Source organism: Phlebotomus argentipes, unplaced genomic scaffold (genome assembly GCF_947086385.1).
Source record: "Phlebotomus argentipes unplaced genomic scaffold, Phlebotomus argentipes genome assembly contig_15, whole genome shotgun sequence".
NCBI lineage: Eukaryota > Metazoa > Arthropoda > Insecta > Diptera > Psychodidae > Phlebotomus > Phlebotomus argentipes.
The window spans coordinates 18,362,404-18,378,070 of NW_026776181.1; the positions used below are offsets into that span (position 1 = coordinate 18,362,404).

General features: G+C 43.5%; 1 protein-coding gene across 5 annotated transcripts; it reads right to left on the reverse strand.

The window, feature by feature from the left end:
* Nucleotides 1-27: 27 nt before the first annotated feature.
* On the reverse strand, nt 28-13,708 carry LOC132263586 (vascular endothelial growth factor receptor 1). 5 transcript variants are annotated; one of them, XM_059763424.1, is made up of 12 exons: nt 13,328-13,708; nt 9,796-9,995; nt 6,966-7,346; nt 6,772-6,899; nt 6,025-6,181; nt 4,453-4,610; nt 4,197-4,383; nt 2,412-4,133; nt 2,171-2,327; nt 1,591-1,814; nt 1,035-1,533; nt 28-972 (listed from the first exon to the last, which is right to left on the reverse strand). In XM_059763424.1, exons 2-12 carry the CDS (start codon nt 9,866-9,868, stop codon nt 324-326), a joined length of 4,335 nt encoding a protein of 1,444 aa, XP_059619407.1. In that variant the 5' UTR covers nt 9,869-9,995; nt 13,328-13,708; the 3' UTR covers nt 28-323. The 5 variants fall into 5 exon arrangements, with proteins under 5 accessions (XP_059619407.1, XP_059619406.1, XP_059619409.1 ...); XM_059763423.1 differs by having other exon boundaries at nt 2,156-2,327; nt 13,350-13,707; XM_059763426.1 differs by having other exon boundaries at nt 1,591-1,757; nt 13,328-13,707.
* Nucleotides 13,709-15,667: the final 1,959 nt, after the last annotated feature.

Here is a 15,667-nt window from a genome sequence, read left to right on the forward strand (position 1 = left end):
GACCCCTGAAGCTGAGAGACGCGAGGCTAAAGTACGTTTTCTCTTCTATATTATACGCTTATGGCCTAGATATGCTTACAAATTAATGGTGATAATTATAAAAAATAATCATTAATTTCTCTGCGACGCAGAATCGTGGCCCATCGCTGCTGCCCGGGCAGCTGCTGGACTCCCGGACACTGGCGACGGGGCGACTCGATGGTCCCTGCGATGCTCGAGAAGGTTGTCATCGCGGCCTGCCGGACGGCAGGGCGTCTGAAGCATTTGGGGGGCGCTCCGTGGCGGAGAAGCGGACAATGTGGAGTGATGCTTTGGGGAGATGTTCAGGGCTGGGCCACTCTGCCCATGGGACTAGCGCCCACGTACGTGGGATTGCTGAAGGCGTCGCGCGGGAATGCGCTGTGCATGTTGATGACGGTGGATGGCACGTTGACGTAGTTGTCCTTCGTGTCGATGGAGGTGCGCGGCGCCGGCTTGGGGCTCAGCTCTGGCTCAGAGTCCGAGCTCACGGCGCTGGTGCTCTTCAGCAGCATTGGGATCTCCTCGGGCAGGCCGGGCTTCTTGCGGTTCTTCTGGGTGGAGGGACTAGAGGTGTTGAGGTTGTTCGCCAGTGTCGGCGAGTGCTTGGAAGTGCTGGGGCGCGCACTGAAGGCCACACTGCCGCTCTTGGGGCTCATCTGCAGATAGCTGGCGGACGAGGAGTCTGGTGGCGGCGGCGCCTCGTACATCACGTCGCGATTGACGTAGGTCGGCACGGGCGGAGCGGCCTTGTCTGGCGGTCCCAGCATCGCCAAGTAGTCCTTCTGACCAGTCCGAAGGTATTCGCTGTTCATCTGCAGGTAGGGCTCGTTCAGATCCACATAGTGGCTCCGAACGCTCTCCTGCAGCATGTTGCTCAGTCTTGTCTCGAGATCCGAAAACAGGGGGCGACTTTCTGGATTGGCGCACCAGCACTGGAGCATCACGTCATAGCTGAAAGCACAGATAGCATGAGAATGTGGACGAACTGACGCCTCTCCTGACTTCTCACTCACATTTCCTGGTTGGCACACAGTGGCTTGTCCATTCGGTAGCCATCCCGCAGCTTCAAGTACAGCGTCTGGTCGGCATCCATGCCCGGATAGGGAACCTTGGCCAGGGAGAAGAACTCCCACAGCACTATGCCAAACGACCAAATGTCTGAGTATGTGCTGAACACCTGATCACTGATGGACTCCAGGGCGAGCCACTTGAAGGGCAGCGGCGCCTTGCCCTGCTTCTTGTAGTTGTTGCTCTTGTACATGCTCCTGGCCAGACCAAAGTCGCAGATCTTCACCACGTTGTCGTCGCACAGGAGAATATTCCTGGCCGCCAAATCCCCGTGCAGGATATTCCGCGACGCCAGATAGTCCATGCCTCGCGCCACCTGGAAGCCCCAGCAAACCAGATCGGACGTTGTGACGGTCCTGGCGGGACCCTTGTAGTCCATGCGGTAGTTCGATCGCCACACGGGCTGCACGGAGTTGTTCGAGAGAACCATGTTGTCCTCGCCGCCTAAACAAGTTAGTTTTGGGTTAGTTTAGGGTCAGATTTTGGTCAGAAGGCGGTTACCTTCGGCATAGGCCGATATCAGCGTGGCTTCTGTGTTGCAACTGTCCATTCCGCCGATGAACGTGTCCATGCCGGAGTGCCTCAGGTATCCCTTGGAGTTGATGTGCGACGCCGGCCCATCGCCCTTCTTCGACATCATGGATGGCACCCTCCGTTCCTCACCCTTACTATTGTTGTTGACGTGGTTATTGGAAAAGGACAGTTTAAGATATTTTAATCCCTGGCTGTGAGCATTTGGATTAGCGTACACACAGAGACACAATGCATAGTTGAGGTGCGCATTTGATTTGATTGTGGATGCAAAAAGAATAAATTCCATTCGTTAGTCACATACCAGACACCAATTTTTAGTCATGAATAGATTTTAGTTCAATTACTCATGGTTACACATGTCATTCCTATTGGGGTTTTTTGGGGCTATTTTCTACACCTTTAACACCTACCAACGCCTACGAAAGCTCTCGTGATACCTTTTCTTGTCTTGTTACCCTCTTTGCAGCCCAGGAGGAGGTCATTAGGAATGAGAACCATGATAGAAACCACCGAAAGCTCCTACAAATCTTACCTATTATACTCATACCCGCTATCGTGTGACCATCTCTGCTCGGGCGTGAGAATGGTGGGGTCAATTTCATCTGTTTCCTGGTTGATTTGGTTGATAAAATAGTCTCGATGCTTCAGAAGGAAGTTCTGCACGTTGCCGAAGCGACAGTACTCCACAATCACCATTACTTCTCCTGCAAGTGAAATGACCATTGCGTGATTGTTTTCTCTGATGATTTGCATATTTCTCACTCATGCAATGCAGCATTGAGACTCACTTTTTGCAATGTTCTTCGTCACGGCGCCCAAGAGATTCACAACATTTAGATGTTGGCCAAGATGAACCATGATCTTGAGTTCGGAAATGAGTGCTCTCATGACCTCGTTGTCTGTGTTCTTCTTCACCATCTTCACCGCCACTGTCGTCTCGTCTTCGTACGGCAGGATGCCTTGGGCCACACCCTTGACCACCACTCCGAAGGCTCCGGCGCCCAATTGCTTGCCTAGCTTGAGTTTCTCGCGTGGGAACTCGAAGTGCTTGTCGTACGGCAGGAGATCGGCTTGCTCATCGAGCGCCAGTGCTGGATTTATCTGCTCCGGACTGCCCTCCTCGAAGTTCGCCAGGCCCGCTTCTTTCATCTCATGCAGAAGACGCCGTGTGCGACGCATCCGCACGCAGAGGATGACCAGAGAGATGAAGAGGATGAGCAGCAGTGCTCCGATGCCAATGAACCATCCCTTGTTCAGGCCCGGCATGTCGGAGATCTTCACTGAGATCTCCTGCGAATCCGATCCCAGCTTGTTCCTTCCCTCGCACTTGTACACTCCTTGATCCTCAGGCTTGATGTACTTGATGTGCAGAGTCGTGTTGTCGTTGTACAGCTCAATGGTGGAATTGGTGCCGGGCTTGTAGACAATCAGTTGATCATCCTTGTACCACTGAACTCTGGGCTTCGGCAGTCCGGCAAAGAAGCAGTCCAGCGTGAGGAACTCCCCGAGATTCCTCATCATCTCTGATCCCTCCATGGAAGTCTGCTGCAGCTGAGGTGCGATGGGATCATACGCCCTGACATCGATGTACTTGCTCTCCTGGTGATCCTCATTGAGCAGCGTGCCGCGGCACTCGTACGTGCCTGAGTCACTCTCCGAGATGCTCTTCCACGTGATGGTGCTCCGGTAGGAGTAGTCAGTGTGTGAGTCAGTGATGGTGATGTCACTGGTCGACTCCACAGGCAAATCGCCTCGATACCAGTGCAAAGGCCCCGTGAAATTGTACACGAGTGCTCCGCAGTGAATGCTGCACTCGTCGCCAACCGACACCGGGTACTTATCGTCAACGCCCCAGATGGCTAGCGACTCCTCCAGATCTCCCACCAGCACCTCAGCAGACACAGAGTCCTCACCCTTGATGTTCTTCGCCCTGCACGTGATCTTGCCGGGCTGCGTTGGGGTGAATCTCAGCTGAGACTGCTGAAAGAGGGATGAAGATGACGTGGTTTTCACCTGGTTGTCGCCGAAAGTGATGGCATCCGCTTTGTCACACGTCGGCCACTTCGGAGCGATGATGCAGGGCGTGTAAGTCCACTCGATCTCCGACGGTGGATAGCCAGCGCAGTCACATGTGACCAGAGCCTCATCATTTCGCATCACATAGACATCTTTCACATTCACCGTTGGCTTCTCCTCCACAATCAGCTTCACTGTGATGTTGCGATCCACCATTGTGTTGTAGGCCTTCAGCATGTACTCTCCGGAGTCCTTCAGCTCGATCCTCTTGATGCGGAAGATGCACTCGTTGTCCCTGATCGTCACGGTGTACTTGTCCTCAACGTCTCCCCAGGAGGGAATCTCCTTGCCCTGATTGTCGTACCACGCGAGGTAGATGGGCCGCGGGTAGCCGGTGTAGTGGATGATCCACTGCACTGATGGTCTGTTGGAGTTGGTCTTGATGGTGTATCGACCGCTTGGTTCACTCATGTTTATGAATCCTTGATTGGGATCTGTGCCAAAAGACAAACAATAAATTCAGAAGAAGTCTATTTACGGATTTCACCTTCACTCACCGAGAATCGTGATTCTCTTGTTATTCGAATTGGACTTGCTGGAGTGATCTGTGACTTTGCAGATGTACAATCCTTGATCCTTCGCCTTGTCCATGTTGTTGATGATAAGCTTCGACCGGCCAATTTGCATGGTGTTGTCTGACGGACTGAATTCCTTCGTTGGTCCCTCAATCACCACTCGATTCTCCTGACAAAGAAGGATTCCAGAGAGTGATTATTCGCTTCCTAGAAACCCAATCATCAGCGTCAAACTCACCTCCTTGGCGACATTGTCGTTAGGCAGATCCCATTCCATGGTGAATGCGACTCCAACTCGCATATCCACCGTGCAATTGAGCTCCAATTTGCCTCCTTGAGTGGCATGATCTCCCGTGTGAGATGTGATTCTGGGCTTACTGACAAACTCCGTGGCGGCTAATTGGACAACATGATCTTCATTAGTGCCAAACTCATGGGGGAATATTTCCCCTATGGAAAGTTGCCATATAAGAAGAACATTAAGCTACCAAGAATGTGTTGCATTTCTTCAAAATAAATTAGCTTTTGAATTACCATATGTGCTGCTTTGTTATATGTTGTGTGGATGAAAAGTGTGGAATTTCAAGCGCAAATTCATGCAGAAAAAAACAGCCGCAATCTCAACATAAATTAGTACGAGTTTAGTCAAAATGCTGTTGCATGGAAAATTGTGGTGATTTACTTTATAACACATGCAATTTTCATATAGTCACACAAGCAAAAGTCGTCCTTTCTCTCCACAGTTCGCTAATTACAAACGCACAAAATCACACTAAAGCCGCACAAACTAATGGTAAAATAGGTAGAGAATATCATTTTCACCAACTACTAAACATATACAATCATGCAGAGCGTGCTCCTAATTTCCCTCCTTTTCTGCTCACTTTTTTAAACAGGCACAAAAACGGTGGGAAGGTAATTTAACCACTCGCTTTAATTAAGAGGTGACTCATTCCAAAATATTTTGTACTTCACACTCAACAAGAAAGACTGAATATTGTTGGATTTATTTTTGTGGTTGCGTGGATTAAATGTGTTGGATTATGTGTGTAATTTTCTCTAAAAGATTGTGATGAAAGTTTTCCACTTAATTTCCTGTGTTGTAGTTGAGAATTCAGGAGAGATTTAAGTGAGATGAATGAGTACAGAGTGTCCCAAAACTTCCTAGAATATGTGTGTGTGTTTGTGTGCAGAACACCTCTTCAAAGCCACACTGTTTATCACTTCTCTGTGGGATATTTTTATTCAGGAATGAAAGAAAAACCATATAAAAGTTCGTAGCATAAAATGTGTTTTCTCTGAGTCAATTTGTGTGAATTTTGAATAAAAATACTTTTCTGCTCAGTTTTCGCAGTGAGGCAAAGAGAAGAAGTTCAAATGTACTTTGATCATGACATTGAAATTGAATTACCTCTGCAAATGGCAATTTTCAGTGTTGTTTCTTTTTGTTTGTTTGTGCAATTCAAGCAAAAATGGTGACACAGAAAAATTCTCAGTGTGCAAAAAAAAGAACACGGAAGGACAAGACAGAAGTGGGAGAAAAAAAGCCAAAACAACGACTAGACAACAGATAGGAAAGAATTACATCTTCTCATTGAGTTCTTTTCACTCCATGTTAGCGACACTGGAGACACACGCGGGTGAGTTGCGAGAGTCTTTGGAAGTTTAGGCCTAAGAGTTGATTTGATAGCAGATGGAATGCTTGTAGTTATGATTGGGGAGGAGGGTGTTGATGTGCCCAAATCCCCAGCGACACCACTTAAACCTCCACCAGAGGAGCAATTGGAATCTGTTGTATTGAGTGACTCACAATTCGAGAACACCTCGATATGATACAAGTGCTCTTCGCTGGCCGAGTCCTTGTTGGCCATGCTGGCCACGCACTTGTACACACCCCCGTCGGTGAGGTGGTTGATTTGGATTGTGAATCCGTTCTTTGGGTCAAAAGACGCCTCAGGCTGTTGTGACTGTGCGGGGTTGAATGTACAAGAATTAATCATTTCATGGTTTATATACAATTCACTTTACACAACGAGAGCCAATGAAAAGCTCTCTTTTATGCAAAACAAAGGAGTGTGAAAATTTCTTCCAAATTGATCAGGAGTCTGTTAAAATGTATTAAGAATCATAATTCTTTAGACTTCTTCACCAAATTATTGTAATTAATTTGGCTGAAAAGAGCACAAGAAATTTCCACACTCCTCAATATATTCTCTTGCATATAATAATTGTTCAAGACAGCAGAATAGGATTAGTCGGATTAAGTCGCCATATATATATATATAGAAGAAATTAATGTAAGAAATGGTTTGAGGAAAAACATACTGTGGATCATTAAAAAATAGTCATGGCTGTCATTGCGGGATTGATTCCGAAAGATGCATTTGTACTTTGACATTCTGTCCGCGAGTATTCTGAAACCTTCTCGCGGATCATAAAACGATGGCAAATTATTCTTTTTTTTTGTTCAGTCGCGAGGATAGAGAAAGAAAGACAAAGAGAGAGAGAGAGAGAGAATAGAGTGTGTAAGTATTGTGGCAAATGATGAATTGTGTACCTCATCTTCGGCTTTCACCAGCTCAACCTGGACATTCTTCGATGTGGGCTTGCAGGGAATTGTGACCTCTTGGTACTGAACGGCCGACGCCACGGGATTCAAGATGGGCACCATGAGTGACTCGGGATCTGAAGGAGAGTGCATGTGGTGAGAAATGAGCGCCTATGGCATGTGTGCCTCTGATGGCCACTCACCGTCGACAAACACATAGATCTTGGAGCTGTGATAGGGATTGTCGAGGAACTCGGCCTCCTGGCCGGGCAGCACGAGACGCCTGGTCTCCTCGCGCAGGCAATAGTAGTATCCCACGTGGTTGTGATTGACATTGATGAGCTTCATGATGCTGCCGTGCGGCCGATCGGCGATGGGGACTGAGTGTGCAGTGATGGTGAATGAGGTGGGATCCAGGTCGTGCATCGTGAACCACGTGACGGGATACTTGGATGAGCAGCGCAGTGTGTAATTCGAGCCCACGTCCAGTGTCACGTCCTCATCGTGAGGCTCAATCAGGGGCGCTTCGAACTGAATGCTCAGTTCGAAGTTGGTCAAATCGTTCTCATCATCAACAAGTTGGGCTGCAAGAGTGTGAAGAGAGAAAAAAGAGAGATTTGGTGTATTTAGTGTGACTGTTTTGGGGCTTTTCTATCTCCCTTTCATCCTTATCCAGACTCTGGAGTACAAACTTCCGTCATTTTCGCTTCTGCTCCCCGTTTTTTCTTCATCTCTCAATGGAACACTACCAACGAGAAAGTATTGTGGGCAGAGTCAAAACAAGACTTTCTCAATGGGAGTTAATGTGTATAATAATCACTTGACAGTGAGCAATTATCATGTCCCGAATGCGGAGGAAGCCGTCTATCGACATTGCTACTTCCGCACCCGAAGAAAGTCCACGAAAATCGTAATCTCATTCCAGTCGAACAATTGAGACAGCATTAAGATAAAAGAGTTCTTTTTTTTGTATGCTGCAGCAGAACACTCAAAAGTTCACACAATGGGAAATTTATCACAACATTAGATGTGATTGTAATGTCTCATTGTGTGTTTTGGGGGAAAAAATGATGGACATTTGTTCAGTCCAGAGTGTTTATCGTGAATGGCGAGGAAGGAGGAGAGTTGTACTGAATGAGTGCTTAAAGCATTGATTGTTTCATTTCATGTCAGTGGATAAATTGTAAATAAAATTCCATTTTTTTGCAATGCGCCTTATCTAATCTCGTGCGGATTTGATTTAAATTCCGTCCTATTTCTGAACTCTTCTGATCCCTTTAATCCCTTTCGCGGCACACATAATGGAAATTTAGAAAATATCAGACCTTCTAAACTCGGAAATGTCTCAAAAACTCAATGCATGCATCGCGTGAAATAATGCTTGATTGATGGGGCGCACATGCGAGCTATAGTGGAAAGTTAAAATATCGTTATTGGATTTTATACTAACAAATTTAGAATTTGTGCCGAGAACATGGTGTGAAAGATCATCCACACTTTGGCTCGCGCGCGATGCAAAATATTTTAATAAAGTCGCTCGCGGAATTAAACATAAAAAAAATGCGAATTCACGTGTGAGCATCGCGCATTGTTCTGCAAAGGTATGTGCAATAAATTAGTGTAAGTTCTCATTTTATGCTTCAATATATGCCCGGAAAGCCGGATGAATGGCGCTTCAGTTGAAACACCTCTACAACTATAGAACTTATACAGACAATAATAAATTGTAAATATGTTCCATATATATGCAAAACAAATGGGGACAGAAATAGAGTTACATAAACGGATATTTCTGCTTCACAGACATGATTTCAGGAAAATATCAATAATCTCCTGAGCGGATTAAAATAATAATTGAACGTGGAAACTTTGGTGGATTGGATTTTCAATTTCCCCCAATTTGTCAACGTTGCTAATTATGAATTTTCCACAATTGTTCCAGCTACAGTAAAAGTTACTGCATGGATAATCCTCTCAACTCGCGAGGGAAAACAAGATATAATAAAAGTACTTTGCGCTCCAGGAGATAAATAAATTCTGCAAGTGTATCATAAATCGCAAGGAGACATAAATGGTTTGGTTGGACAGTGAATTTCGCTGGTGTTCTTTGTTCTTGAATATTTCACGCTTCCATATTCATGCCAACTATCATTTATCGTAATTAATGAAGACTGCTTGGACTTGCTAAGTATTGTGAAATTTCTATCGCGTATTCTATTTCACTGCGCGCCCTTTCATAAATTTCATTTCCGCAATGGAAAATTGACTACTAAAACTTCCACTTTAAAGCATGAACTTTTTCAATAGAGCTTTCCTATATAAATTTATGAGTGAAGCTTTCTAAATTCACACGAAAGAGCAGAAAAAGCTTCTGAAGTATCTTATAGAGAGACTGTTGCATTAAATTGAATGTCCTTTGAGCACTTGTAATAAAAATCTTCTTGTTGTCATTTCACTACAATTTCCCATTCAAACTAATTCATCAATTAATTTGCTCGTTTCTTGCCGACTAAAGTGGGATATTATTGAGGTAATTGCTGGTAAAGAGATTCACTTGTGGTGATTTGAGTACAAATAGCAAAAAGTGAGCGATTTAATTGGAACATCCACTGCAATTATGCAATTAGAGAAACAAGCTCATTCTCAAAACACCCACTCATGCGCCAAACATTGTGTCTACGAGTGCTTTTCCGTGCTGGTGTTAATTGTATTTCCCCATGAAACACTTTAGCGCGCGCTTCTTGAGCGACAAAAAGGTGTGGGGAAGAGATTTGTCAGGTTCGCTGAATGCCAATGAATTCAATCAATTCACCACACAGCCTCCGAGTGTTGCATGAGTCACAAACCCAGACTGATATTTCACAGACTTTCATCCACTTTGAGCAATGGAAGTCTTGCTGATGCTGTGCTGGACGGGAAGTTCTACGTGCGACAGAGTCTATGCGAAAAATTGCAACTGATCGACTCATAACTCTTTCCCAGAAATGGCCAATATCAAGTGGTGAGAAAGAGTCTTGACGGTATTTTTCTTACCTGTGACGTGGCTCTCGAAGAATATCCGAGTTATGAGTACTACTGAAGTAAATATCACAGAAATTTTGCACATTTTTCACTTGTTGCTCGCTGGAGGTCGTATGAAAAATTACTTCACTTCTCCACTATTCAGCAGTGTGTGTCATCAAAAATGTATCCTCACATCTACAATGTCTCGTTACTCCTTTCCTGGGCAGCTCCTGTTTGACATGAAAAGCAACACTATAATGGATTTTTGTTCCATCTTCCCGCATGTTGTTCTTCTTGCAAAATCCACGCCGTCGTCTTGCAACTGGGCCAAAAGTTTTAATTGATAAGTAAAATATGCTGTGCAATGTCCCCCCCCGTCTAATTCAATTTAATACATGTCACACTGCGCCTCGGCGGTGCATTTGGCCATAAATTTCAATCCACTGAATTGTTTTATCTCACAGAACAGCCATAAATCAGATTAAACCTCAATTGGAGGAGAATTGAAGCGCCTCTCGACGTGGAGGCAATTTTAAAGCACGCGCTCAGCGTCACAAAATGCACTACAGCTTCGCCTTTTGCCGAGCGATGGTAAGGATGATGAGTGATGACATCGAGGGTTGATTTATTCTTGGCCGATATTTCCTTCCCACGCTGCTCTCACTCTCTCTCTCTTTGCCATTCTGCACAGGTGAACTTTGGAGGTGTGATTGGAATTTTCGGATCGACGGATCCGAATCAGTTTTCACTGTGGGATTGCGGAAAAGCATCGCAAATAAACCCCACAGAAAGAACTGAGTGAACTTTTAATATGAAATGCAGAGCATTTTCACTGAATTCCCGCCATGAATTCCTAAAATCCCATTAAGAACCCACACGGTGAGTAATTGTTTTATTTACCACTTTGAGGAATAATCACGCAAAATCATATAATACTTCTCATGCTCATTTTCACCCTCAACGATTGCTGCGCTCAGAGTGTGAGAAAGAGCGAGAGAATGCAGAAAAATTCTCCATTGTATTTTCATATAATAATTTCTCTCCGCCTTGTTAGAAGTTCATTAACGATCTGCATGTGGGAAATTGTGAAAATGAATTGAGAACGGTTTTATTGGACTTGCCTATATGGCAGTAAATAAATTGTGTTTGAATCTCTCTGTCTCTCTCTGGAGAGCAATAATCCAGATGACAAATTTATCGTCACTTAATGACGCGTTGAGAGCAAAATATTCGAAAGTTAATTTGTCACTGAAGCCATTAGTATGGCGACTCCTTGTTTCCACGATGATACATTTCTGATGGGCGATAGAAGGGAGGCTTCAGGGTGTGTCTAATCCCCCATTAAGAGACTGTTGCTCCTCAAATACCACCCCAAAAAAGCGCTCAAATGCCCCGCAAAACTATTTATAACGCACCACAGGACTGAGAAGAATGCCACAAAGTGATAAAACATTAAGAGGATAAGTCATTTTTGGATAAGCACGTCAAAAATTGCAAATATACACATTATAATACTTTATGAATATGACAGGCAAACCTATTAAAAGGAAAGCATAGTTTTTTCCTCAAGTCTTCACAAATTTCTTGTGAAACATGCTTGACAGTTTTAAGCCAAGCACAGTAGAGAGAAACCTAATACATTTAGCTCCAGCGAAAAATCCATAAAGAATATTTATGATATTCCGCGCGAAAACGAACTTTACATCCATTTGCGAGGCGCACAATTTTAACCCAATTCGCTGGATGTTCACACAAAAAGAGAGAGAGAGCATCTCGCACAGTGAGAATTGAATTGTACACACATCTCAATACGTGCTCAAAAAGAATCTGTTTATATCAATTTGCAATATAAATGTTTCTGTTTGTGGCCGCGAGACGCGAGAGATTTTCTCACTGTGCGCGAAGTTGTTTTTCCTGTGCTCCGGAGGAGCTTCAGATGCGGCAACACAATGGCAATTAAAGAGCTTAAGTTTTCCATTAACCTCATATCCTGTCTCGAAAGTGTTTTCTCACATCAGCCAAAGTGTGGGGCGGAAGAAGAGGTCAATAAAATCAATGCTGAAGTGGCAGAAATGCTCGAAATTTTGCTTGAGAGAGAGAGAGGAAAAGATGAGGAGGATAATTTATGTTCCTTCGCCATGACCATTTGCACATATGACGGCAACATGGAGAGTATGTTTAAGTGCAGAAATGACAATGTGCAGTCATGTGAAGTATCGCAAAATCGCGCGCTGAAATTTGCACATATAAATGCGCTCCCAAGAAATCTCTAACTAAACACTTTGTCTGCCTTGTCTGCTTTCTCGCGGACTGAAAAATTGATTAGTTTTCCACGCTTCGCTCTATCAAAATTCAATTTAAACACCCTTTCCTTCCTGACCAAAGAGGAAATGCTCTCTATAACAACTTCAAAAAGAGGATTATTATGCACGAGGAAAACAGGAGCGAACAGTCGTGAAATGAGCTGCAACAGAAAAATACATTTGCAAATTATTTCCCTCTAGGCTCTAATGCAATTTTATGGGTCCGGAGAACTGGCTGGGGATAAAGGCTAAAGGATGTGAAGACCAAATCCCACTTGGATCGCATTATTCCTCTGTCTTGAAACGATACAATTCCACTGGGAAGCACAACTTTCTCGCCTTTTTTTCGTGGAGTGTTGCATTAAAACTCGGTTCATGTAGTTTTGTCGGTTGAAAAAACCGGATATTTTGCCAGAGATATAAAAGAGCCTTATTTTATTTTGAGTGTCTTCGAAAGGAAAAATAATATCACTGATATTGCAAGCGCAAGGAGAGATTTTTCTGTACTATATGTTTGGATTTGAAAATCAATCAATGGTTTTTCTTCTTGTTTTCTCAACTAAACATTCTTCAAACTCCATCATTGTGAGTGTTTGTTTTCTCAAGTCCTACAATTTTCATTATCTCGCAACTCTAAGCATAAGAATTCCCCACCCAAGTGGCGAGTGTAACAACACTTGAGAGAAGATATTATCACCATCTTTCGTGGCTTGAGAGAAAAAAATGTTCTCACATCTTTTCGCATTGCGATTCTCATTCTCTCAAAGCTTGCAATTCGCTGTATTATCACAGTTTTATCAGAGAGCGTCTGTTATCTTGCAAAATATGAGTCTGGTGTGTAACAGCCAAGGATTGTCGTTAAACCGCAAAACTGCGTCTGTGTGTTTATGTTCTCACTTCGCAGTGCTGCGAATTGATTAATGGAATAGAGAGAGTGGTAAGTGTGAGAAGAATACATTGCTTTGCCCACCAATCTTCAAGTCTACGCGGCCTCGTCATTGTTACGTCACACCGCGTCCAAATTGGGCGGAATTTTATTAATTCCGATCGCGCGCGTGTTGGACTGCGAAGAAGAAAGCACACGGCGAAGTGTGTGTCACTCTGATTTGCCTACTGAAAGTTCCCCTCCCGAAGAGTGAGAGATTTCGAGAAGTTGCCCAATTTCAGAGTTGCAAGAGTATTTCGGTGGATTCCACAAGAAATTCATACACAGTCAAGCAAGGTGTGCATGATTCATCTCCAGGTACACAACGTCATACATTTTTCCACACTAAAACATACTCAGAACTGGCTCATGGATGGCCATAAGCGCCGATAAATGGCTAAAACTACAAATTCACTTCACTCGCGAACACCGTTAGTCAGATATCACTGGATGTCATTTTGCGGTCTAAAAGAGACACTAGAGGAAGTCGCCAAAGGCAGCCTTCTCGCATTTGCCTTGTATCACGTGAGACTCTCGTGACAAGGGCGGGAAAAGCACTCACGCCAACTGCTGTGTGCACTAAAAACTTTGACTGAGAACCGACGACGGGCCTCTGGATTTGAATATCGTGGCAACTCGCGAACGTGTTGGACCTCGACTGAATGAATGGAGTGGCGGCGGCTCTTGGCGAACCGGTGGTCGAATGCTCGGCTCAGATCGACACAGAGAGAAGGCAACCAGGAATATCACACAACACACTCTTCCCAGCCAGAGCGCTTTTCAATTGAGAAAACTGTCTCACAGAATGCAAAAGTTACGAGCGACTAGCTGGATAAGTTTACGGCTTGTTGTCTGGGAAAAGCTCCGCTTTTATCTCGTATTTCTCCAAAAACGTGGGTTTTACAAACTATAAAGAGACTGATAATTTTGCATTTCATTTCTATGATCACATGATAACGCAAAACCAGCATAATATCAACAGAACAATTTAATAATAAAACACATGAAATATTAGTTCAAATGCTGTCTATCAAATATTCATGACTTTCCGCAATTTCAACATATGGTCTATAAAATAATATAAAATAAATGCAAAGGAATTAATTCACATAAATATAAGAAGATTAAAATAATACAAATTGATTGAAATTTTAATTACTTTAGCAATTTCTAATTAAAAGTGCAATTAGGAAAAACCAACACATCTATAGGAAAAAAAACTGGAAAAAAAATCCGAATGAAATTTGATAATAAAATACCATTAAAATCTCAATCCCCGAAATTGTGTACAATTCAAGCCACAAAAAGTATCAGTAAGTCAGCATAAACAATTTATTACACAGAAATCCGCAAAGTATTATTTTGATTAAGATATATTCTTTTAATTCTATGATAGAAATGCGCGTATTTGCTGATGATATTTGCAAAATATATTTCCATTTCTCTTCAGCGAAGTCAAACACATTTTTCACTCTTCAATAAAGGGATTAAGCTCTTATTTCCTCGATTGCAAACTTCGATTCGCGCGCTAAATAATTCTGTGCACGCTGGGAAATCCTAGCTGAATTTCTCAGAATGTGAGGATTCTGCTCATTGCGACCCGCTTTTCGGGGGGGGTTGAATCTAGAGACAGAAGAGCATCTCTGCCGCCCCCAAACAGCTGCAGTTCACGGGAATGCAGCATCACTGCAGGTGGGTGGCTAAAATCAATAAACAGACTCATTCACAAATGCCTCCGGCAGCCAGAAAGGGTCAGTTCCTGTCCGTGATTGAGGTGAGGCGCTGTCTCACATGCCTTAGATATCGCGGAGAGCATTTTTAATGGCACAAAAGCTTCAACACACATTATAGGTGACTATTAACACAAAAGTGATGCATAAACACACGCAAAATGCTCAATTTCACGCTATATCAGAAAGTTTTTGGTGTATTAGAAGGCAGATTCGTGCGATTCGCGGCCAGGAGAGTGTGAGTGAGTTTGGGGAGAATTTCCAGGCGGTGTGATTTATGGTGACGTTCGCACGCAACACACTCTGCACAAGGAGCACTAAAGGCAAATTTCATGGAAATTGTGTGGGAAAGTGAAAACAAACCCTTCGAGAGAGCGCAACAATGAACTGATAGAATTGCGATGGACTTGGAATGACGGTTTGAAATTGAATTTAATTCAGCTGAGACACATTTTTATACCAACTTTGCTATAAAATTCACAATCATTTGAGGTTGAGAATATAACAGATTTGAGATGAAATTCTGTTTAGTTCTTGGAAATTAACGTGCGTCTTTTTCCTTATGAAATGATTAAAAATTGCAAGATTATAATTGTGTGCCATTGAAATTCATGCTTTCGCGATGATGACGTTGAGCAGCGACAATTTACGTAAACTCTTTTCAACATACTTGCATTAATTGCAGAATTTTGTTATGCATGAATCCGGATGCATGATTTTTTGTGGAAACACAATATTTTGCACAAAATGTTTTAACAGTGAAAAGAAAAAAAACACCTATCATTTCTGCGAAAAAGAGCCAGAAGATATTTTTGCACGTTCGTCAGTTTCTTTAGCGTGAATTCAATTGACAGTGAAAAAGCGAATTAACGGCGATAATTGGGATTTATCTGACTTATAAATGCATGGTTCTTCCTTCTCTTTTTTCTCCATCTGATGGTCCG